We start from the raw sequence: 24,102 nt of genomic DNA, 5'->3' as shown, positions 1-24,102 counted from the left end.
AAAAGGCGAGAAAAGAAAGGCGGAACTAAAAAAAAAATGAGCCGGATCAGGCCGGAAAGTGTGGAGGAAAAACAAAAACTAACCGCATCCCTATGAGTGAAGCAGCTGGTCAGCTCCCTCTTCTATTGCTGTCATGTGATTCGGATCAGAATAGTACTACATAATAGCAGTTGGTCCGCGTTGCGCAGGGTACACAAACACAACGGGAGAGCATAAACGGAAGCAAATTCATAACCACCTCACCCTATGGGAAAATCGGCCTTTAAAAAACAGAACCCCGTATAATCTATGTAACACTGGCATTTGTAGTATGACTACATGCTTACCGACTCACTAGTAAGTTTTACTACCAAGGCTTCACACGCACACACAGCATTGTGTAATTGCAGATACTGGCTCTTACTCTTCCTCTGGTCTCTTTGGAAGCCAATAAAATAAAGGGCACCCTCTGTAAATGCCCCATGCTTTGCCTTTTATTAAACTATGGGGCAACTTGCCCTTCCCTAGTGTCCCAGCTGTCGAGAACAGTCCTCCTGCAGCGAATCTTTTCACTTTATGCTGCCTTTGAGCATAAGCAGAGTTTTTTCCCCACCCTTCATCCACTGTTAACCGTTATAAAACTACTACATTCGTATACTCGAGGAAAGGTAGGAGAGGCAATTTCCAGGCGTTGTCGGCCCCGAGCAGCCTTTTATATTTACCTACCGATTTCCCCCAAGTGCCCGCTGCAATAAACAACAGCGCGCTTCTGGACAGCCAACCCCCTCCCAGTAGTTCTCACTTCTGTGCGCTATTATGTTACTCCATGAGCGAGTGTGTGTATATATGCGTGTGGCTGTCAGGTGACTTGGGTCACGCAGTTTTCTCTCCTCTGGGAGGGACTGCAGGGCCTCGGCTGACTTTCCTTTGACAACTGCGACGAGGAGGAAAAGCGGGGGGGAGGGAAGAAGGAAGGAAAAGCTTTAGGCTCGAATCCCCCCCCCCTCCCGAGACGAGAGGCAACCTGGAGGGGCGACGCGGCGGGGAAAGCGGCGCTTGGCGAGGACGAAGCCGGGGCGGGATCAGAATGAGCGAGGTGCCGGGGAAGTTGAAGGAGCAGCAGGAGAACGAAGGCGCGGAGGAAAAAGGCGAGGAGGAAAAAGACGAGGAAGACGAGGAGGAGGAAGGAGAGGAGGAGGAAGAAGAGGACGAGATTGTCGGGCTAGCCGACTATGGGGATGAGAGTGAGTCTTTCTCGGATGGCGACCACGAGAAAAGCGGGGACGGGGCGTGTAAGTAGTTCCTGCGGTTGAAACCGAGGGAAGACGAAGGAAGAGCGAGCAAGCCTCTTCGGGCGACTTTGCTTGCCAGGCCTTTTGTTTAGGGAGGGGAGGGGAGAGGGGAGAAGCCCAGGCGGCGGCACCCGGGAGGTGCCCCCTTCGGAGAGCTCGCCCCGAGAGAGGGAAGATGGGGCATCGGGGATCGAGGAAGGCTGGGGGCGGCTGGGAGTTAAACTCGGGCCCCTCCCAGCTTCGAAACGTTTGGTTCCGTAGTGATTGGGAACTGCACCCTTCCATTTACTCCCCCCCCCCCTCTTTGGCACACGTTTAGTCGTGGTTAAACCGAATCGTGGTTGGGTCAGTTTACCCAATGCTCCGCGTAACTCGCTACTCCTCTGCAGTTCAGTGTGCCGTGTGAACGCGTGGGAAAAGGGGGGGGCAGCAGCGGGGAATCAGCTGGCTTGAGGGGGGGGGGAGAAAAGCAAAGATGGTTCCCTTCCATGATTCCAGTCTTCAAGAGTCAGTAAAGGCTAGTCCTTAAATCTTGTTTCACCCCAGGCAGTGAGTGAGATAAATGCCTTAAAAATCGGAACTGACGAACGGCGAAAGGAGAAGTGTGCAAGATACTTGTTTTAAAAATTAAATTAAATTCACCTATCCATCAGGAACTTGCTCTGCCTAGTTTTCCCTGCCACAATCCTTTAAGCCTTAGTCTTAGATGCAGCCTGCCTTTCCTCTTACAGCAAGAATTGGGGGTGGGGCGGGGGGGGGGAGCTACTACCTTTTTAGTACCAGAATGCATAAGTGCCTTTTTTTCTTTTTCTTTTTGCAAATTGGAAGTTGGTGTGGTTTAACAGGGGGAAAAATAGTGCCCTAATACTTAGGATAAGCCGGGATTCTTTTAAATTCCTGATCCTTTTGATCAAAATAGGTCCTGGTTTCACCCTCCTTTAAGAAAAAGTATGCACCTTTGATAGTATAGTAGAATCATTTCTTACATCAAACATATGAAGGGGGTCGGGTTACCTGTATACTTGGACAAAGACAAGAAACTCAGTTTTTCCATCTCTGTTGCTTAGAAATATTTCCCACAATCCAAGCTGCTCCTTTTCTTTCCTGTTACTGCTATAGAGAAGACAAGGGATAGGAGATGCAGTAAAACACACAACTGTTCCTAGTTTGGGGTTTTAAGAAGAAATTGAAAAGGAAATTGCTTCCTGGCCATTCATTTTCTTGGTCCTCTTATCTTCAGCTTTTCTGGAGTATTGTTTTTGCCAGGGCTGCCAAATCTGGACTGCAGAAATCCAAAGATTTCCCCTTAGTAATTCTGCTACTAAGTAGGAATCCTAATATTTTTCTCATGGCCATAAACTCTAGCAACACTGGTGGAGAAAGGGGAAGTTTTGAGGAGGAACTGAGGTTTGGGAGCAAGGAACCTGGATTTGGGGATAGAGAAGCAGTTGAACGAAGATGTTGTAAAGCGAAATTTAAATGTATGTATGAGCAAAAACAAACATTTATACTAAGTGAGGGAAGAAAGTGAAAAACATGGAATAAATAAACATTTAGGAGCAGGTTGGTACAGGTTTCTGAGAATTGGCGGGGAATATAATAACTGAATAAAGTTTGACTTTGAGCTGAGATAGCTTATAGTTAGCCTTTAATATGATAATAGAATGATGCTAAGACAAAGATGGGTTGGACAGCAAACAAGGTTTGCCTAGTTACTAATATGTGAGTGTGCTAGATTAAAATATATGTTTGTGTCATGCATTGTGATGATCTACAGAGAAATCTGACCTGACCTTTTAGGATGTGTTCTAAATTTTTAATAGATCCTGATATTGAGACTGGATTTTCTTTTAAAGCAAATGTGCTTTTATTCCTATTTCTTGCAGAATGTCAGAGCAGAAAACTTTGCAAACAATAGCAAGCTACATTTTACAAAAAACTTTAGAATTTTGGTTAATATTGTAGGTAGAACACTAAGCCTAGAGGCTGAGAATGTGTGAATTTGCCCTAATGAACTAGAATTTGGCAATTTTTCAAGTGCAGCTCAAACTCTCTGACACAATTACTTCACCAGCTGTAAGAGTAGTTAATAGTGAGCCGTGTAAAGTAATAAAATATTTTAAAAGTAAGAACAAAAAGCACACAATTGCAGAGGACTTAAGTCTGAATAGACAGCTAACTATATTTTCATGTACAACACAAATATCCCAAATCCTCAAAGTGATTTCCCAAGAAATGGCCTTTTACATTTCTACAACATATCTATATATTTGTTTACATATACATCTTACAGTTAACAAGGTGTATTTACACATGACCCCATCTTTCATTTAAAAAAGAAATTTAAAACACTCGTGCTCCCAAAATACATATAAAGATGAATACTATAGGCAGCTAATGCTCTGAAAGGCAATATCTTTCAAAGATTACATGGCTAGGTTTTCTGTTTCCAATTACTTTGGGAGAGCATTGACTGAGAGTTTGAAGAGGGAACATATAGATCACAAGTATTGTCAGTTGTAGCTGTGTTTTGTGGGAAAGAACAGGAAGAGAAAGGCGGAAGGGAAGAGGAAAGAAATGTGCACCAATAATGAGAAGTCCTAGCACTAGTGTGGAAATTCATAGATTGGTGATCATTCAGTTTATATATTTATAAAGTTTATATAGTTATATTTATAACATGGATCTTTTTTCTATGTGTCATATACAAAAAAAACTTTGTTAAGGGATTGAGAGCTTAAGCACAACTTGGAGAAAAAAATATTTAAGCAAACTTTTAAAATTGTATAGTGGTGCAGGTATTCAATATGCAGACAGAGTCCATGTATCACAAAGACATAAAGTTTTTTTTTAAGGAAGGCCCATTTCAAATCCATAAAAGGCAAGAGCCATAGAAGGGTTCAGAGTCCCTCTGCAGCTGTGAATGTCAGTCTCCATATTGCAGGCTGTGCTCCAGACAGTTGTTCCATTGGTTTTGCTTTCTTGTTTTAATAAAACCAGTGCATTGGAATAATGGCACTCAACACACAGTTATATAGGTACATTTACAGAAAAAAAAATTCAGTAAATGGATTGGCAGAGGTAAACCTTTAGGCTTAAACAGAAAATAGTTTTTACAACACTTTCAGGAACAAATGGAATATTTTCCTTTTAGACTATATTCTCTTTGCCTTTGCTGAGAATAGGTAGAATGTTAGGCTCCATGCAGTATAGGCCTAAATATTATGGTTTGTGTGTTCTCATATGAATGCATAGACTTTTTTTCTCTTTGTTTCAGAGAGGCTGTATTAAGTAACGTAGCTTACATGCAGTAGATACTCAAGCAGAAATTGTTTTTAATAATAGCGTTTTGAGAAGCACTTGAACATAAATATTTCAAGTATATATACAACAGAAATGGGTATACTTTTCCAGGTTCTTCATCAGATGTATTCTTGTGATTCAAGGTTATCTAAAGTTTTTAAAGGGAGCATTGATAAGCTTGCTTCCATGAGTTGTACATTAAAAAAAAACAAGGTGGGATGTGTGGGTGAGTGTAAATCTTTCATCTCATTAAAGTTTGCATGACTATGAGATAGGAGCATGGTAAGGCATGTGCAATATGGATTTCTGATTGTAATCTGCATTTATTTCCACACTTTGGCTTATTTTGTGAGAGATGTAAGTTTTTTTCAAACTAGCAGGGAGAAATCATTTCAAATTAAGCTGCCCTTTCTTGCACCAGAAAAGAATCCTTAAATTGCAAAGAATAGTTAAAATAATACATTTAAATTGCATTCAGGTTTGGATATAAAATATAGTTTTGTACATTAGGTACAGTATAAACTAAAAAAATGTTTTTATTTGGTTCTAGATTTCAATGATCCTTTTAGTACTGAAGTTAAGCCAAGAATCCTGCTCATGGGACTGAGAAGAAGTGGAAAATCTTCCATTCAGAAAGTTGTTTTTCATAAAATGTCACCAAATGAAACTCTTTTCTTGGAGAGCACAAACAAGATCTGCCGAGAAGATGTTTCCAACAGCTCCTTTGTTAACTTTCAGATATGGGACTTTCCCGGCCAAATTGATTTTTTTGATCCTACTTTTGACTACGAAATGATTTTTCGTGGCACTGGAGCATTGATATTTGTGATTGATTCTCAGGTAAGAGGATGATGATGATGTTAGACCAATTTGACTTTTAAATCATTCTCAAACCTTGCACAAATGAACACCTGTTGACAGAGGAATAGAATAGATGATGGCAAGTTAAGTAGAATGTGACTCTCTAGAGAACTGCAAGCAAACTTTCCTTTTACACCAGGACTCTTTTTCCATATCCTGGATTCTCACTGCAGCGCAGACCACCTTTTTAAACCTTTTTCCTAAACATTATCGAAACTGGAAAATGCAGAGTAAGATCTGCAATTGGTACAGTTGTATAGAAACCAGAATTCTCACACTTGTGTGAGGAATAAGCCTTTTATCATAAAAGGGATGTTTGAATTTTGCTGTACATTCTGGTTTTTTTAGATACTACTGCACAAATACCTTTGATTGCACTTCTGTATCCATATATGCAATCCTTCAATTTTCTGCAGTTTCTAAAGTTACCTATAACTTTATAGGTAAAATAAACCTTAAGATGATTATAGCTAGCCTCAGCTTATAATCACAATTGGAGCAAAACGCTTGCTGCTAAACAAGGCCCCTGAAAAGATGTGTCTTATGACCAGTCCTCGCATTGTTCGTCAAAGCATCCCCATGATCACATCATCAGATTCAGGCACATGGCGACCAGCATGTATTTAAGATAGATCCAGTGTTCCAAGTTCATGTGATCACCATTTGCGATGTTCCTACTGGCTTCTGACAAAGTCAATGGGGGAAGCTGGGTTCACTTAATAACCACACAGCTCATTTAACAACTGCAGTGATTTACTTGACAAAAAGGTCATAAAATCGGGTGTGACTCACCTTGCTTAACAAGCAAAATTCTGGTCCCAAATGTGGCCATAAACTGAGGTTTACATATACATATAATCCATAATTATGGATTATGTTTGTGCTGGTGTGGTAAAGTGCCTAAGGTCACCCAAATTCAGATCCACTGTCCAGCTCCTTATCCACTCTCCCACTGTGCATCCGTATGCCCAAATTTACAGATCGTTTTTGTGGAGAAAAAACAGAGAAAGGAGTGCTAAGTATATCAGCTCAAGTATTTTGAGGAAAGATGTGATATACTGATAAGTGTAATTAATATATACAGTATATAATAAGAAATCAACATGTCAAGGAACTGCTGAAATGATGGAAATGAGGAAGGTTAAAGCTTTTGGTGATTATTAGTGATGATATCTATTATTATCCCCAATGTCAAATGTGGAGTATCTTAGCAACAGTTGCAAAAGAATAGCAGTGTGAGTGTTGGACACTGTGGGAATAGAATTCTGGATTAGGTACTCTAAAGCAGTGGTCCCCAACCTTTTTATCACCGCGGACCAGTCAGCCTGTGATAATTTTACCGTGGCCCGCTGAGCGCGCACAGGGGTGGGGGGGCATTGTTTGCGACGACACATTGATTGTTTATATATCATATATATTTCATTTATATATCATAAAATGTTAGATGTTGCATTGTTTTCAATATGAATTTGTAAATATATGCCAAATAGATTGCAATCGCTTTCTGGACTTCCTTTAAATTTGCAGGTAAATGTTGCAATAGATATATAGCTCCCATCAGATTGATGATCACCCAAAAATGTTATTCATTGAATTCACTGTGAATCCTTTCTTAGTAAGTGCATTCAAGCCAGCCTACTACTAGCTGGTAGCCTCTCTGTCCATTCACCAAATTATCTGGGACAGGGGTGTCAGAGTGACATCGAAAATGTCAAGGTAATAGCCATGACTATGAAATTAAAAGCCTATTTATTCTTTTATTTGCATCACATAAAAACCAAGATGGTTCCCATCTTGAATTTTTCTAAATACATCCTACATACAACCATGATGCAGGAGTTTTCATTCAGCAAGAAAAAGGAACCGGTGACTTGAGCCAAGTCAACATCTGGAAATCTTATCCCAGTCATATCCAACCTAGCTTATTTTTTGAGATCACCTCAAGGCGAGCTGGAGTGGGACGCGCTGCGCCACGAGTTGGAGAGCTTGGAGAGGCTGAGCGCGCAACTTGGAGAGCTGCGTCTCCGCCGCCTGGAGCCCGAGCTGGCCCGGCGGCAGCAGCAGCTGGAGGGGCTGAGGGCCGACTGCGCTGCTCTGGAGGCGCTGCTGGAGCAGCTCCTGGCCGAGCACGAAGGGCTGCAGGAAGCGCGCAAGCAGCGGCCGGCCGCGCTGCTGTCTGCCCCGCGTGTCCTCCGGGCCGGGCGCTCCGAGAAGCGGCAGTTGGCCTCCGACTACGCGCTGGTGCTGAGCTGGAGCTGCGCGCAGAGCCTGGAGCGATACGAGGCCGAGTTGCGGGCGCTGCAGGAGCTGGAAGGGGGCCGCCTGGGCCAACAGGACCTGCGCAAGCTGCGCGCGCAGAACCAGGAGAGCCGCCGGCGCCTCGAGGAGCTGTGGCACCGCTGCCGGGAGCTTTGCGCGCTGGGCGAGCGGCTGGAAGAGGAGCGGCTGGCGCAGCAGAAGAGCCACGGCGCCCAGCTGCAGTGATCATGGCTGCGCGGCCCGGTGCCAGGTACTCCACGGCCCGGCACCGGGCCGCGGACCGGGGGTTGGGGACCACTGCTCTAAAGGTGCTTGTAGTCTTTAAATAGAAGAGAGAGAGTTAATGATTAATAACTAGTTGAAATATTCCATCTTCTAAATATCTATGGAGATTTTCAGTCATTCAGGTCATGGTTGTCCCAAAGGTGCTTTTTCAAGAGGCAACTGGACTTTCTGATTTTTCTTTGAAGATGTTTTGCTTCTCATCCAAGAAGCAGTTCTGCTCAGCTCTGAGCTGAGCAGAACTGCAGAAGCTTCAAAGAAAAATCAGAAAGTCCAGTTGCCTCTTGAAAAAGCATCTTTGGGATTCCATCTCCTACTTTATTAATGAAATACTATTTAAATCGAATGGGAGTTTCATATAATGCTTTTTGAGTGAAAAGAATTCAGGTTGACATTTTAAGTAATGTGTTTTATCCAATTCTTTTTCTTTTTTTAGGATGACTATATGGAAGCATTAGCTAGATTGCACCTTACTGTGACACGAGCCTATAAAGTAAATCCAGATATAAACTTTGAAATATTTATTCACAAAGTAGATGGTTTGTCTGATGATCACAAGATTGAAACACAAAGAGACATTCATCAGCGGACTAATGATGACCTTGCAGATGCTGGACTAGAAAAAATCCACTTGAGGTGAGAAAAGCAGTGTAATGGCTGGAGTTTGCTGGGGAGAAAAAGGAAACTGCAAGTAATATTAAAAGAAGTGCCATAGTATAAAACTTGGGAAAAGTAAGCTTAGTTTTACAGTATATCATGATCAAATAGAATAAATGTTTGCTGGTGTAGCCATGCTTAAAACCTTAAAATTATCTTTTCAAAATCACAGGTGCAAGTATTCCAGTCATTCTCGGTCAGTATAGTATTAATTTCCAGTTGCGTACTTCTAATGAGCACCATTTTAGGGAGGGCTGTGCTAGGATGATGCATTTTGCTAGCCTCAAAGTTGTTGATGTTCCTGACTTGGAGAAAACTATATTGAGAATGTATGTATGTAAAGGTAAAGGAATTCCTATGGATTTTATTCCACTAGTCGTTGCCGACTTTAGGGGGCAGTGCTCATATCTGTTTCAAGCACTGAGCCAGGGCTTTGCGAAGACATTTCCATGGTCATGTGGCTAGCATGGAGTTTTGTTACCTTCCCACTGAAGTGGTACCTATTTATCTACTTGCAGTTGCATGCTTTCAAACTGCTAGGTTAGCAGGAGCTGGGATGAGGATGGGAGCTCACCCCGCTGCATGGCGCTTGGACCCAGGCTACCGGTTTTTCACCAGACAAACCCAGCATCTTAATCCCTGAGCCACCACGCCGGAACATTTTAATTGACTTTGTGTGATAATGAACTTTATGCATTCATTCGGCAACCAATGTTATGACAGCACTGAATGAGGAAACTTAAGACTAGTCCTCAAAGGTTGCAAGTGTTGCAATGTTCCTCTAGTCATGTGATTGTAATTTGGGTGCTTGGCAATCAGCTTGTAGTTACAATGGTCGCAGTGTCCCTCAGTCACCTGATCGCCATTTGTGACCTTGACTGTCAGCTTCCAACAAGCGAAGTCAATGGGGAAGCCAGTAGGATGTTGCAAATGGCAATCCTGTAATATCCCACTTACCGATGTTCTGAACTGCTGTCATAAATCAGCAAGGTCATGTGACATTGCGCTTTACAACTGCATTGGTTAGCGAAAGAGTTACTGGTTGCTGTTAACAAAGGACTCCAGGTAGTCTTTGACATACAACTGTAATGGATCCTGCCCATTACAGTTATATGTCATAATGGTTGGTTTTTTTTGGTGGTGGTGGTGAAGTGAATGTGGTGACTGTAAGTGCAATTGCCATGATTGTTAAGCAAACCTATTGTTGGCTATGGTGTGGTTTGGCCCAAAACTGAAGGTAAATTCCAGTTTTGGGCAAAACCCTCATAAGACTGAGATCACATGACTACAGGATGTGCAAACGGCCATAAATTCAGCCATGTTGCCAAGTGCAGTTAGGTGGTCAGAGGGAGGGCCCAACTCAATGGTGGGTTTCAAAAATTGTTCGAACCTACTCTGTGGGTGTGGCCTCCTTTGTGGGAGTGGCTTGCCGCCCCATGTGACCGGATGGGAGTGGCTTGCCACCCATGTGACCGGATATGAAGATGCCGATGACACTTGTCAGAACCACCTTAAATTACCTCACACACAGCACTGGCATGCATAAGAATATGATGTAAACTTGTTTTTTAAAAGGCATCTTTGGTTTGCGTTAAAACAACTTCAATACACGCAATGTTCTGATTGCACCACAAACGCAGTAGTCATCCTTACCTTTCACAGAGGCACTGAGTTTTATAAATATGAGCTTGATAGTGTAGAATAATCATATCCAAGGACCAGTGGTGGGTTTCAAAAAATTTTGGAACCTCTTCTGTAGGTGTGGCCTGCTTTCCGGGTCCACTGGTGGAACCTCTTCTAACTGGTTCAGTAGATTTGACGAACCGGTTCTACCGAATAGGTGCGAACTGGTAGGAACCCACCTCTGGCCCAACTGTCAGAAATTTGAACCTGGGTCTTAAATCCCTTTTCAGGTAGGTTGTAACTCTGAAACAGTCATTAAAGGACTAGTCACAAGTCAAAGTCTACCTGTACCTGTATGTCATTACAAACATCACTTCTATAAACCCAATTAGGCAGTACATCAACCATGTTACCATCAGTACACTATCCAGTGAAAATAAATTCCTTGAAAATTGTAAGATCAAGTCCCAATTTTGAGAGATATTTTTAATCCAATGCTCTGGTTTTTTTGCCCTTCATTCAGTTATTACTTTGCTTTCCATCTGTATCCATATTCTGTATGGCTTATAAAACAAGCCATAAAATAGAATATTAAGTTATTTTTTTCAGCATCTTTTTGTGTTTTTATTAAACTCTTCACAGCTGTTTATTTCAAATGAACATGTTGATTATTTTTCTTTTTGCAGCTTTTATTTGACAAGTATATACGACCATTCTATATTTGAAGCATTCAGCAAAGTGGTTCAGAAATTAATTCCACAGCTCCCAACTTTGGAAAATCTGCTTAACATTTTTGTCTCGGTAAATATCTTTGCACGTGCATGTATTTCCTATGTTTTTCATGTTTATTGCAAAAGGACATTTTATTTTTTTTAATGTTTTGAAAAAATATTGCTATTATTTAAGCCATTATGAGATTCTATATGAAATACCAAAAATGCATGGAAAATCTTTAGGAATGGAAGGATTTCAAAACCCACTACTACTTAGTCTTGCCAGAGTTCAGCTGAAGCCTGTTCCTTACCTCATTCACACCCCACAGCTTCCAGATGTCAGAAAAGAATCTCGATTGCATTACTCAGTTGACCTGGGGCAGAGAAGGTAAATTGAGCTGTACAGGTCACAAGAATTGTGCTGGCAGATAATCTCCCCAGCAGCTTCATATAGATTCAAAATAGAAGGGGTGACAGATTTAAGACCAGAGAAACCTGCAAAGCAGGGGCTCTAACACTAACTGGAGCCAGCCCTGGACAAAGAACCATCAGTGGTGGGATTCAAATATTTTTACTACTGGTTCTGTGGGCATGGTTTGGTGGTCATGGCAGGGGAAAGATACTGCAAAATCTCCATTCCCATCTCACTCCAGTGGAAGGATACTGCAAAATCCTCATTCCTTCACCACCCCACTAACCTGCTTTCCAATTCCGTTCTCCTGTGCAGGGCAACAAAAGCAGCCCCAGCTGATCAGCTGAGACTCAGGAGGCAGTGAATAGATGGGGGCAGAGCAAGCCAGAGGTGGTATTTGCCGGTTCTCCGTACTACTCAAAATTTCCACTACTGGTTCACTAGAACTGGTCAGAACCGGCTGAATATCATCTCTGAACACCATGCTGTGTACTCTCAGTCCCCTAATCCAGAAAGATACTATGATCAATGGTATCAAAGGTTACTAAGAGATCAAAGAACACCAGGATGGTGTACAACTCCCATTGTAATCCCACCAAAGGTCATCAAAAAGAGCTACTAGGGTTATCTCAGTCTTACAACTGAATATGAAGATTGATAGAAAACAGCCCAGATAATTCTAGAGTTCTAGGAAAGTTACTTCTGTTGTGCCATGTATTATTTTATAATTATTCTTTAAATTTATTCTGACTCTCAGCATCTCTAGGCAGCTATACTATACGGTATTATGTAATGTAGAGAGAGTGAGTGTGGTAGAGAAGATGATTGATAAACAGATATGGATGGATGGATGGATGGATGGATGGATGGATGGAAGGAAGATAGGATGGGTGGATGGATTGTTGTGTTTGTGTATATGATTGTGTGTGTATGTGCATTATGTACATTATAGTATGCATTGTATATATATTAGGTTCTTTGTAACAAAATCCATGTTCCCTTGTAGAATTCTGGAATTGAGAAAGCATTTCTCTTTGATGTAGTAAGTAAGATTTATATTGCTACTGATAGTACCCCCGTGGACATGCAAACTTATGAGCTCAGCTGTGATATGATAGATGTTGTCATTGACATCTCTTCCATCTATGGGTAAGTTGGAGTATTTTTGTTACTCTTTATACTTGTTTGCAGTTAATGTACTGTATAATCAAATGGCAATGCATTTGTAATGAAAAATTTAATATTTACATATACAATGATATGCAATTTGGTTTTTGTCAAAGTTGGGAAAAATAGTCCAAGTTATCTTGAAAATACCAATGAAAATCAAGCAGTCGTTTTGTATGCTTAAGTACATGTACTTATAGACCAGTGGTTGGTTTCAAAATTTTATGGAACCTCTTCTGTAGGTGTGGCCTGCTTTGTGGGAGTGGCTTGCCAGCCATATGACCAGGTAGGAGTGGCTTGGCAGTCATGTGACCGGGTGGGAGTGGCCAAGATAATGTCACTGAATTCTTTGCCCCAATGATCTACAAGAAAGATATAAAAAAAGAAATTTATTATTTTGTGTACTTACTACTTAAATAAGATTAAAATAAGTACACAAAACAATAAAAGAGCTACTTACAGAAGGAAGATGACTGTCCTTGCCAGTCTTCAATATCACTGACTCCAATGAATGGCCTGCACAAAGAAGAGACACAGAAATGAACTCTTTCATTGCATGCACTGCATTAGGATGAAACCAGCACACAAAATAATAGAAAAAGGAAGATTATTGTCCTTTTGTATGTTGAAGTCACCCATTGACCACCTTGCTCCAATGAATGGCCTGCAAAAATAGATACAGAAAGGAAGACTTTAATTGCTTGCACTATTATATTAAGGATGAAACCAGCACACAAAGCAATAAAGCAGCTACTTACATAGGAAAGATGATTGTCCTAGCAGTCATACTCTGTTGCCTTTTCATCCTGTTAAATAATATGAACTGCAGAAGAAATAAAACAATATTGGACTCAATTGTGGTTGTAAGCTGAGGACTACACTACAGGTAACAGAAGGGACCTCTGTTTTCACCCAGCGATGTACAGTCTTTTCAGGAAGGATGTCCCCCAACAAAGAGGAAAGATATAGTTTTTTATCTAAGAAGTTAGATCAAGAATGAATGTCATAGGTAGATTCACAGAGCAATACAGATTTTTTTCTGAAATTTATTCCTCAGTTCAAAAAACAGGAATATATGAATTAGGTTCAGTACTTAGGACAGACCAAGTAGCTATTCAAGAGTTAGTGGTGTCATGGTTAGAAGCAATGGTAAAGCAAGATATGGATTTCAAATCAGTAATATTTGGTTGGGCATTTCAAAGGGAATACAATACATATTTAATTTTACACATGTTAACAGCTGCTGGAATTGTGTTTTCATAACAGTGGAAAAATAAAGATATGAAAATGAATAAATATTAGAATGTGCAGCAATAAATAAATCGACAATTAAAATCAAGAAGGCTTCAAATACTTTTTCACATGAGATTTGTTTTATCAATTGCTAACTAACAGAAGCAGAAATTAGAAATCTAAAAGTATGAAAGAAAACACCCATTATGTAAGGAAAGGTCACTAAAATATATAAAGAAATATTACTAGTACTTGATCATTATTAATGTGTAGATAACTGTGGGACATTACACACATACACACACACACACACACACACACACACACACACACACACACAAACTATGACAGTGCGAGAAAAACATTAAAAACCAACAATTTTCCCCCCAAAAGACTGCAGGCGGGGGAGTGAGCAAGCTGCGATGGAACGGGCGGGGCGAGTGAGCGACAGGGCCCGGGCAGGTGTTCTGGAACTTCCAGGTCCACCGGTAGATTTGACAAACGTAACGAACCGGTTAGAACCGGCAGGAACCCACCTCTGATATAGACATACAAACACATATAAAGATCAGGGTGATCCTATGATGAATTTTGAAGTGCACTTCCTGGAGAAGAAAGAGTTGGGGTGACGTGGAGAAAAATTAACAAAGAAGAGGAGACGAGAATAAGGCTAGTTTATTTCCCAAAAGTTTATCCTTAAAATGGAAGAATAATTTTAGATTTGATGAGAATCTAGTAATGAAGGGTGAGGGGATTGCTTAATTTATCCCCCCCCTTTTTTTAAGGAAAGACTTTTTAAATTTAGGATTATTTTTTGGGGGGGTGTAGACGTGAGACTTGATTTTTTGAGATAGAGGTTGTATACAGTATCATGCTTTATTTGGTTATACAAGAGAAATTGGGGAACAGCATTGTGGTAAGTCATATTTTCAGAAAACCTCTCTCTCTATAAATTAATAGATTATTTGATGTTGAAACGGGATTTCTAAAAATATATAAATAAATAGTAGTTATCCATCGGTGGCAGAGAGAAGGTATTTCTGCTTTTTGTTATTACTTTGTTATTTCTCAGAACATCCCTGAAGTATAAGAAACTGATTTTTGAGTCTAAATAAATATATAGTTTGATGTTATTATCAAAATTCTCTTAGTCAGTGGATGCCCGAGTGTTTCTTATAGAGGATCTATAAGCAGATCTAAATCAGCTACTGTACTCCTGTTAACTTCACACTTATTTTGAAGTAGGGCATTCTGTTTAAGGCTTCCTTTACACATAGTTCAGCAGTTGTAATGGTGCTAACTGGTGCAATAAGAGTAGAACATCTAACAAAGCAATTTGATTGATTCTTAATTTGCCATTCAGCCAAATTTAGTATTTTTGTTTGGTTTTGTGAAATACAAAGTCTAAATGGTTTTTAATAAAGGAAGACCTTTTCTCTTTATACCACTATATATTTAGATGATTATTAAAATCATCCAAGAAAATCTGCATATGCAGATTGTGGTTTATTGAAGTAAGCTATCTCTGCAATAAAGTCTAAAAGGTTTGTTCCCTGTAGTATTTAAAGGTCCCACACTTAAAGCTTTCAGGCTGCTGTTGAACTGCCATCTCTTCATCCAACCCATTTCTGTTTGAATGTTTTTTTCTTTCCCCAACTTTTAAAATGTATTCATATATGTTACGTTTTAATTATAGTCAATCTATAAATAGATTAAATGAGAACTGTTCCCATTTTCTATACTGTATATTTATATTGTAGATTAATTCTAATGTTTTCTTATTTTGTATTCTATGTATTTTCATTTTGTATTCTGTATATTTATGATCTTAGTATTAATTTTTTTGTGGATTCTTAAAAATTGACATTACAGCACTATGTTAGTAAAGCTTTTATGTATCATATAGTTTCCATTGTTATATTTAATATGAATTCTTTTAATTTACTGTGGTTATCTTCACCAATACTATCACATCTGTTTTATAATTCTGTAGATTATATTTGGATATACTCTAAGCACATAATATGTAATTTATATTTAAATAATTCTCTAAGAAAACAGCCTCTAGACCATAACAAATTAATGCTGTATTTTCCCAACTCTCTTCTTTCACGATCTTTTGCTATTAAGGCTCAAAAAAGATGGTGCCGGAACACCTTATGATAAAGAATCAACAGCAATTATAAAATTGAATAATGCCACAGTCCTTTACCTAAAAGAAGTGACAAAATTCCTTGCGCTAGTCTGCTTTGTCAGAGAAGAAAGCTTTGAGAGAAAAGGTATTAAACTTTTTTGCCTAAACCTATCTACAATCTTGTTTTCTCCCTAGCTAGCATGCTTCCAGCCAGCCTTATATCAAAATCAAAATACCAAAAATGTGTAATTATTTAGTAAATGTAATCATTGAAATACTTTTGGGAATGGGTTGAAGAATGGAATGAATTTCAGCATTCTATGTTAGAATGACTAAATTGTGGCAGTGTATTTTGCTATGTAGCTAAAAGGATAAAAACGTAGCAAGCTTCTAATTATGTAGATTCGTAAACAGAGGTAAGGAAAATGATGTAAATTTAGTTTTAATGAACATTTGTTATAACACAATAATTTGTTAAATGTTTTACTAAATGTAGTCACTACAAAGCAGCTAAATTGTTAAAACTAAGTACATATTAAAGATTTCCAAATGAACACAAGAAATCAAAAATGTTCTAAATGAAATCAGGTGATATCCTTTCTTATATTTTCTTTTCCTTCTTTCTCTCTTCCACTGATGTGTTTTCTGTGTTAGCATAATAATTAATAAAGTATGTCATTTACATTCTTCTTTGTAAAGCTGTTGGGTTGTATAAACTACCGTATTTTTCAGAGTATGAGACACACCAAGATTTTGAAGAGGTAGATAAAAAAAAGTTTTTGCACTCTGCAGACCTCCCAAAAATGACACGTTTTTCACGAAAATGGGCACGTTTTTTGTCAAAAAAAGGGCATGCATAGCCTTTAGGAGGCTTATAGAGTGGTCCTGGGGGCAAAAACGAGGAAAAAATGGGCCATTTTTTGCTCATTTTTGCCCTCCGCAGCCCACAGGAGCTCTCTGGAAGCCTCCTAAAGGCTATGCACGGCCATTTTGTGAAGGGGGCGAGGTTTCGAGAGGCCAAAAATGCTGTATTCAATGTATAAGGCGCACCCAGATTTTTACCCTCGTTTTGGAGGGGAAAATGTGTGTCTTATACTCCAAAAAATACAGTAGTTAAGTGATCTTTGGAGAGAGTGGCAGTGTGGTTCAGTTTAAGGTGTTAGCTGGGATAGGGGAAAACCAGATTTAGTTCTACTCACAGTCATGGAAACTATTGGTGACTTGGGCCACTTACACATTTCAGCCCAAAGTACTTACTGTTATGGGGAAAATTGGAAAAGAGAGCGCTACATTATTGCTTTGAGCTTATGGAGAATTTGTGAGAAAATTTGTGATTAATAAATAAACAAACAGTTTGCTCCTTTATATTGACCAATGAACAGAAAATTACATTAATGCACATTTATTTTAGAATAGGGAACCATAATACAGGTTTCAGCAAACTCTTATATTTAGGAAGAAGTTTCAAAATTGCACAGGAGTCTGTTCTTTCGACGGAAAAATACCACTAGATATGCCTTTTAGGATCCTATCCAAAGATTTTTTCTTTATTGTTTCCTTCCCCCAAAGCTTCTGGGAAATACTTTTTCATTTTATTTTTTTTTAAATGAGGGGCTCAGGATATTTTTTTTTCTTTTGATAAATAAATAATGATAGTACTGTCTGGTGATTAAAACTAAGCTAAAACCCATTTTAATAACACAAAATTAGATCTAGTGAGTAAATTTGTTGCGAACTTTCACATTTTAAGGGAATAAGGAAAAAAAGAGGGGGGAAATGGCAATTGCACTATGGAAATTAATTTGTTTTTCATGTTTGACTTTGAGGAAATTATAAATATTGTAAATAATAATGAGTTTGGGCAGGAGCTCAAAGTAGCAAAACAAAAGCAATATAATAACAACAACGTAATAAACAAAAAGAGATGCTCCATTCTCCAAGCTAAAAAGTACACCTGAACAAGACCATTTTCAGCGTGACCCGACAAATACGCGCCGACAAAACCGCTGTGACAAAACCGCTGTGACAAAACCGCGCCCACAAAAGTGCGATTAGGGTTTTTGGGTTAGGGTTAGGGTTGTTAGTGTTGTTAACATTGTTTTCACGTTGTTTTCGATGGCGCGCTTTTGTCGGCGCGCATTTGTCAGCGCGCTTTAGTGGGCGCCGTTTTGTCGGCGCACATTTGTCGGGCACGCATTTGTGGGTGAACCCATTTTCAGACCCTTAGGAAATGCAAGGAGGGAAAGAGCCAGACATATGTTTGTGACGAGAATATTCCAAAGTTTGAGGACTAGGATTGAAAAAGTTGCTTTGTGGCTCTACAACCCATGAAACCTTGGAGGAGGTGAGACATTCAGCACGACTCCTCTTGGTTTTCAGACTGGACAAACAGATTCACATGTGTTTTCTTTTTCCTTAGGACTAATAGACTACAATTTCCACTGCTTCCGCAAGGCCATACATGAAGTGTTTGAAGTGAGAATGAAAGCAGTCAAAACTCAAAAGAATCAGAACCAAGTACAAAGGAATAAAAGGGCCACACATAATGGCACACCTAGGATGCCACTGTAATTGAACTCTTATTGCCCACGGGTAGCACGTAAGGCCTATTATTTGCTGTAATGGTATCAGATTTGAGAACCAGCAGACGAATGGGACTGGTGTACTCTTCAGTTGGAATTTTCCACACTAGCCACTCCTCAAAACACTGTAAATCATATTCTGTGTTCATGTTAAGGACAGACCTGTTTTGCACTTTCACCTGATTTCATGATGAAAATGGACTTTTGATAAACAAAATGTTACTTTTTATGTATAGTCTTGAGTAGAATATATATCATAGTATGCCTACATGCTGCACACAAATGAACAATCAAGAAAACATGGTAAGATGACTTTTAAACATCTGTTCATTGTTCACTCTGTAACAATGAATGAAGTCCAAAATGCAACCTCAGTTTGTCTTAAGATTATAAATAAAAGCTGAAAATTAAAAGTACAGTACAATAGCAATAAAAACATTTGTTAGGTGTCCTTACCGGTACACTAACATTTTTGTTTTTAAAAAAGTCTTTCAAATTGAGTATCTCCCCAATCATTCCATAAATTCTGAAAAAAAATAATCCTCTTTATTCTTTACATTGTCTCCACCTAAGAGTAACTTTCGATAAACAGACTTATTTTGAAATGGATGCATGTTGTGTCTGGTTTGTTCATTTTTACATTTGAGAATGACAGTGGAAAAAAGTACCCTGATTTAATAAAAATTGGGATTTTAATAATTTTGTGCAGAAAGGGTAAAGCACATATGTACATAATGATTTCAAAATAGAAATATCCAGTCCCTTTTAAAAGTGAGATTGAATGACATTGTTTACTCCTGAGACTTACATTATATACTATAAAGTGTATACTAACAAGGCAGGAAATCTAGATTCTAGAGCAGGAATGTCAAACTCAAGGCCTGGGAGCTGGAGCTGGCCCGTGGGGTGCTTAGATCTGGCCCGCGAGGCCACCCTGGAAACAGCAAAGGACTGGCTCGCGGTTCCTGTGCCTAGTGAAAACGGAGCTCGGAAAAACTACAGGGGACCCTCCTGAGCTCCGTTTTCGCTTGCACAGTGTTTAAGGAGGCCGTCACAGCCCAAACCAGCTTGGGAGCCTGTTTTTGCTGGCAGAGCACTCAGGCCACCACAGGCCCCTCCCCGACACAAGTGATGTTGAGCTAACCTCATCTACCCTGACCACACTCACCCTGCCCCCCCCCCAGGTCAAACACAACCCTGATGCGGCTCTCAATGACACCCCTGTTCCAGACAGATCCTGCCTTTAATTGCAAGATTGGTGTGCTAGAAAACTCCAGTAATTTAGTAGAAATATTAATTGGTAATAACCAGCATTGAAAGATTGAAGACTTGACATTTTCTTGGAACATTTCTAAGAATGCCAGAAGCTGTTTGCAGTATTCCAGAAAAGATATTTCATATGAAACATCTTGGCAGGAACACCTGAAACCATTTTCAGTTTGGATGATTTACTTCCGGAAACTACCTATTCATTTCTTCAATGGCATAGTTCAAAGAGACACTGAATATTTTGAACTGATTGATTTTGCATATGCTTGCTAGAATTCTGATAAACAGTAGCATATTATAACATAAGGATCTGAAGACATACTTGTTTTGAGTTAAAAAATAATAATGGCTAATCTCAGGATTCTTTTTAGTTTTGCTTATCTTTATAAATATATACAACATTTTGTCTGTTTAAAAGGTATATCAATTTCTTCTGGTTTTGTTTACATCAGATACATGATTGGGCAATTGAGGATAGCTTGTCCTTTTCAGTTAATGAAGTTAAAAATGAAAAAGAAGCTTAAAAGGAAATCATCCTTCTGGAATCAAAGCAAGAGATTATTTAGCAATTATGCCACTTTCTCTCTTGCAATTGTAAAATTGTTTCCAGTTTTTCCAAAGAGTGGATTTAAAATGTTAGTATAGTTAATATTTGAAATGCTCATGATTATGAATTGAGGTGTATGTGTAATATTCAATTTTACAATCATTTTTTTTCATTATTAATATGTTACAATCATTGAAAGTGATCCACTAGAGACTGCTAATAGAGTAAAAAAATACCTTAATAGTATAATTTCAGGGAAAGACACAAAAGATAATTAGTTATTCAAATGTCACGTTTTGTAAAGATCCCCCCCCCTTAGTCTGCTACTTTTAAAATTCTGATTTGAATGATTAACCCATTTGAATTATATAAAGGTATTTTATTTTCCCTTCTTTGGTAGTATGTGCATATGCATATGTACATATGTGCATTAGTATATAGACAAACTCATTCATATATAAAATTAGAGCTGCATATTGCCTAAAAATTATAACATTATCTGTATTGAACAAAACAAGTATGTCCAGATCTGCTCATCTGAAATAAATCTTCTCAATTCAATGACAAGCCTAACTCATGGATATGTATCTGAGGGTCAGTACTATACAGGGTAGGCCTTTTGGAATGAGGAAGGCAGCAATCTATCTGCCATTCTGTAATTCAAATTCAGTTCAGCAAGGAAAAGAATACCGTACTTGAATGATATTTGGAGGTATTCGGGCAGCATTTTAGTGATCTAAACTCCAATGATGTGAGCAGAGAACTGCATAACCCAAAATGAATCTACTTAATTCATTAGAATACTGTAGTCCATAATTCAATAGTTACATTTCTAACATTGCCAGAGAGGAGAGCTGTTTCTCTACTTCTAGCAGTGCCTTGCTTCATTCATTTTTGGAAGGGAATTTATACAAATGGGGTGGGGGTGGTCAACTGTTCTCCATGAGTCTGGATTTTTTTGTCAACTGTTCTCCATGAGTCTGGATTTATTTCTATGGTTGAGGAGCTTTTATTCTACTTCAATCATAGGATTCCAAGTGGTGTATAGCTGTACCCTCAATGTCTGTAGTCTACAATATTACAGCAAATTCGAGAAATTCTAATACATAATTGCATTTCATACATTCAGCTCTAGAGGTGGTATTCAGCAGGTTCTGACCAGTTCTGGAGAATCTATAGCGGAAATTTTGAGTAGTTGAGTAAGTTCGGAGAACCGGTAAATACCACCTCTGACTGGACCCACCCCCATCTAATGATTGGGAGGAACCAGGGATTTTGCAGTAACCTTCCCTTGGAGTGGAGTGGAAATTGAGATCTTATAGTATCCTTCCCCTGCCACACCCACCAAGCCACGCCCACAGAACCAGTAGAAAAATAATTTGAATCCCACCATTGATTCAGGCTTATGGTGCTATTGCTTATTACAAATGCAACCTTCTCATCGCCAAAGTTCCAACAGCTTCTTAAATACTAGGGATATACCAGCCTTATATCTAGTGAATATTCCACAAATGGGGAGCTTCTAAAAAAATGGTCATATGTCTTCATGTCACAGTTGACAAAAGATAGGGACTCTCAGTAAACACTCTGCGACCATACCTTGACCCTTCAGTTTCTGAGCCTTCAGAGCAAAGGTGGGTTCCTACCAGTTCGCACCTATTCGGTAGAACCGGTTCGTCAAATCTACCGAACCGGTTAGAAGAGGTTCCACCAGTGGACTCGGAAAGCAGGCCACACCTACAGAAGAGGTTCCAAATTTTTTTGAAACCCACCACTGGTCCTTGGATATGATTATTCTACACTATCATGCTCATATTTATAAAACTCAGTGCCTCTGTGAAAGGTAAGGATGACTACTGTGTTTGTGGTGCAATCAGAACATTGCGTGTGTTGAAGTTGTTTTAACGCAAACCAAAGATGCCTTTTAAAAAACACGTTTACATCATATTCTTATGGATGCCAGTGCTGTATGTGAGGTAATTTAAGGTGGTTCTGACAAGTGTCGTCGGCATCTTCATATCCGGTCACATGGGTGGCAAGCCACTCCCACAAAAGAGGCCACACCCACAGAGTAGGTTCGAACAATTTTTGAAACCCACCACTGCTTCAGAGTTTGCAGAGTCCAAGCTATTGATGGGCTGGCTGCTAAAATAAAGCAAGGTTATGGCATACACTTAAAAGGAGACCCTGGATGCCTGTAATTGTGGTCTGTGCACATGTAACACTTGTCACAATTCTAGGTGGTTAGAAGACTGATAGAACAATTACAAAGAGGCATCTGGTATACCTCAGCTAAAAGTTAGGAATAGAGAAAGCCAGGAGCAAATAGAATGTGTATTAGATAACTCCTGAAGCATTCATTAACCAAGAATTAGGAATAGGGATGGCTGGAGACCAAATTGTTAGTTCATTACTAAAATGTCTTTTAGATCATATTTTTTATTATCCCCTGCTTGTCCCGCCTTCTGCTTTAACAAAAATGTATAAAGGTTTCTTAATCTTTTGTCCTGGGTTCTTAGCATTTTGGGACCCCTTTTCTTAGAGCGCTCCAATAAAAAGGAAATGAAATCTTTACCTCATGGTCTGGTGTCCTTCATCGGCCTTGGCACCAGGCTCAGACCCAAATTGGGGACACCACTATGTTGGATTTTAAAGATGGTAACCAACCTGGAAACCAACTGGCAAGCAACATAGCTCTGGTCTTATTGATATTATATGGGACATCGGAAATTCTAAGTAAAAAAACTGGAGCAGACCACTATGTGGCCTACTACATGCAGTATGTCTAAAAAGAATTGTGTTTGGGTTCACCCTTGACACTTAGTAATAAGTCATGGTTTGCAAACTGCAATTGTGGTACTTAACAAAAGCAAATACATTATGGTCGAGTACATACTATGTGTATGCACCTGTTTTGTAGACATTCTCCGTCATCCAGGACATGGTTGTCCCAAAGGTGCTTTTTCAGGAGGCAACTGGACTTTGCTTTTTCTTTGAAGACGTTCGCTTTTCATCCAAGAAGCTTCTTTAGCTCTGACAAGGTAGTGGGGAATGGAAGGATTTATATTCATTGCAGACAGCTGGTCATTTGCCTCCTTTTAGAGGCTCCTTGAAGCACTTGAAAATTTATCTGTGTCCTCAGACTACAGGAACCAGGAGCACTACTCAGATGACCCTGAGGATACAGATAAACCTCCAAGCACTTCAATGGCCCTCTAAAAGGATGCAGCTGGTCAAGCTGTCTGCAAGGAATATAAATCCTTCCATTCCCCACTATCCTGTCAGACCTGGAAAAGCTTCTTGGATGAGAAGCAAATTGTCTTCAAAGAAAAAACAGGACAGTCAGTCAGAATAGGATAGGAATAGGATAGGATAAGAATAGAATAGAATTAGAATAGAATTAGAATAGCATAGAATTAGAATACAACTAGAATAGGATAGGGATAGGATAGGATGGAATAAGAATAGAATAGAATTAGAATAGAATCAGAATAGCATAGAATTAGAATACAACTAGAATAGGATAGGAATAGGAGAGGATAGAATAAGAATAGAATAGAATTAGAATAGAATTAGAATAGCATAGCATAGAATTAGAATACAATCAGAATAGGATAGGATAGAATAAGACTAAATAGAATAGAATAAGAATAAATAGAATAGAATTAGAATAGGATAGAATAAGAATAAATAGAATAGAATTAGCAATAGCAATAGCAGTTAGACTTATATACCGCTTCATAGGGCTTTCAGCCCTCTCTAAGCGGTTTACAGAGTCAGCATATTGCC

The 24,102-nt window shown here is 39.2% G+C and overlaps 1 protein-coding gene across 2 annotated transcripts; it reads left to right on the top strand.

Moving 5' to 3' along the window:
* The first annotated feature begins 838 nt into the window (after positions 1-838).
* On the top strand, positions 839-19,106 carry RRAGD (Ras related GTP binding D). 2 transcript variants are annotated; one of them, XM_032216470.1, is made up of 7 exons: positions 839-1,223; positions 5,125-5,414; positions 8,413-8,612; positions 10,943-11,057; positions 12,388-12,530; positions 15,912-16,060; positions 18,335-19,106. In XM_032216470.1, exons 1-7 carry the CDS (start codon positions 1,067-1,069, stop codon positions 18,484-18,486), a joined length of 1,206 nt encoding a protein of 401 aa, XP_032072361.1. In that variant the 5' UTR covers positions 839-1,066; the 3' UTR covers positions 18,487-19,106. The 2 variants fall into 2 exon arrangements, with proteins under 2 accessions (XP_032072361.1, XP_032072360.1); XM_032216469.1 differs by having other exon boundaries at positions 840-1,271.
* Positions 19,107-24,102: the final 4,996 nt, after the last annotated feature.

The sequence above is a fragment of the Thamnophis elegans genome, chromosome 4 (assembly GCF_009769535.1).
Source record: "Thamnophis elegans isolate rThaEle1 chromosome 4, rThaEle1.pri, whole genome shotgun sequence".
In the NCBI taxonomy this organism is placed as follows: Eukaryota; Metazoa; Chordata; class Lepidosauria; order Squamata; family Colubridae; genus Thamnophis; species Thamnophis elegans.
Note: the sequence above shows the minus strand (reverse complement) of the source record. Positions and strands in the feature narration are given on the sequence as shown.

Excerpts from the sequence above, each read along its gene's own strand:
- RRAGD (XM_032216469.1), top strand. The coding sequence starts at position 1,067 with ATGAGCGAGGTGCCGGGGAAGTTGAAGGAGCAGCAGGAGAACGAAGGC. Across the intron at positions 12,531-15,911 it reads GACATCTCTTCCATCTATGG|GCTCAAAAAAGATGGTGCCG; the intron begins GTAAGTTGGAGT and ends TTTGCTATTAAG. Across the intron at positions 16,061-18,334 it reads AGAAAGCTTTGAGAGAAAAG|GACTAATAGACTACAATTTC; the intron begins GTATTAAACTTT and ends CTTTTTCCTTAG.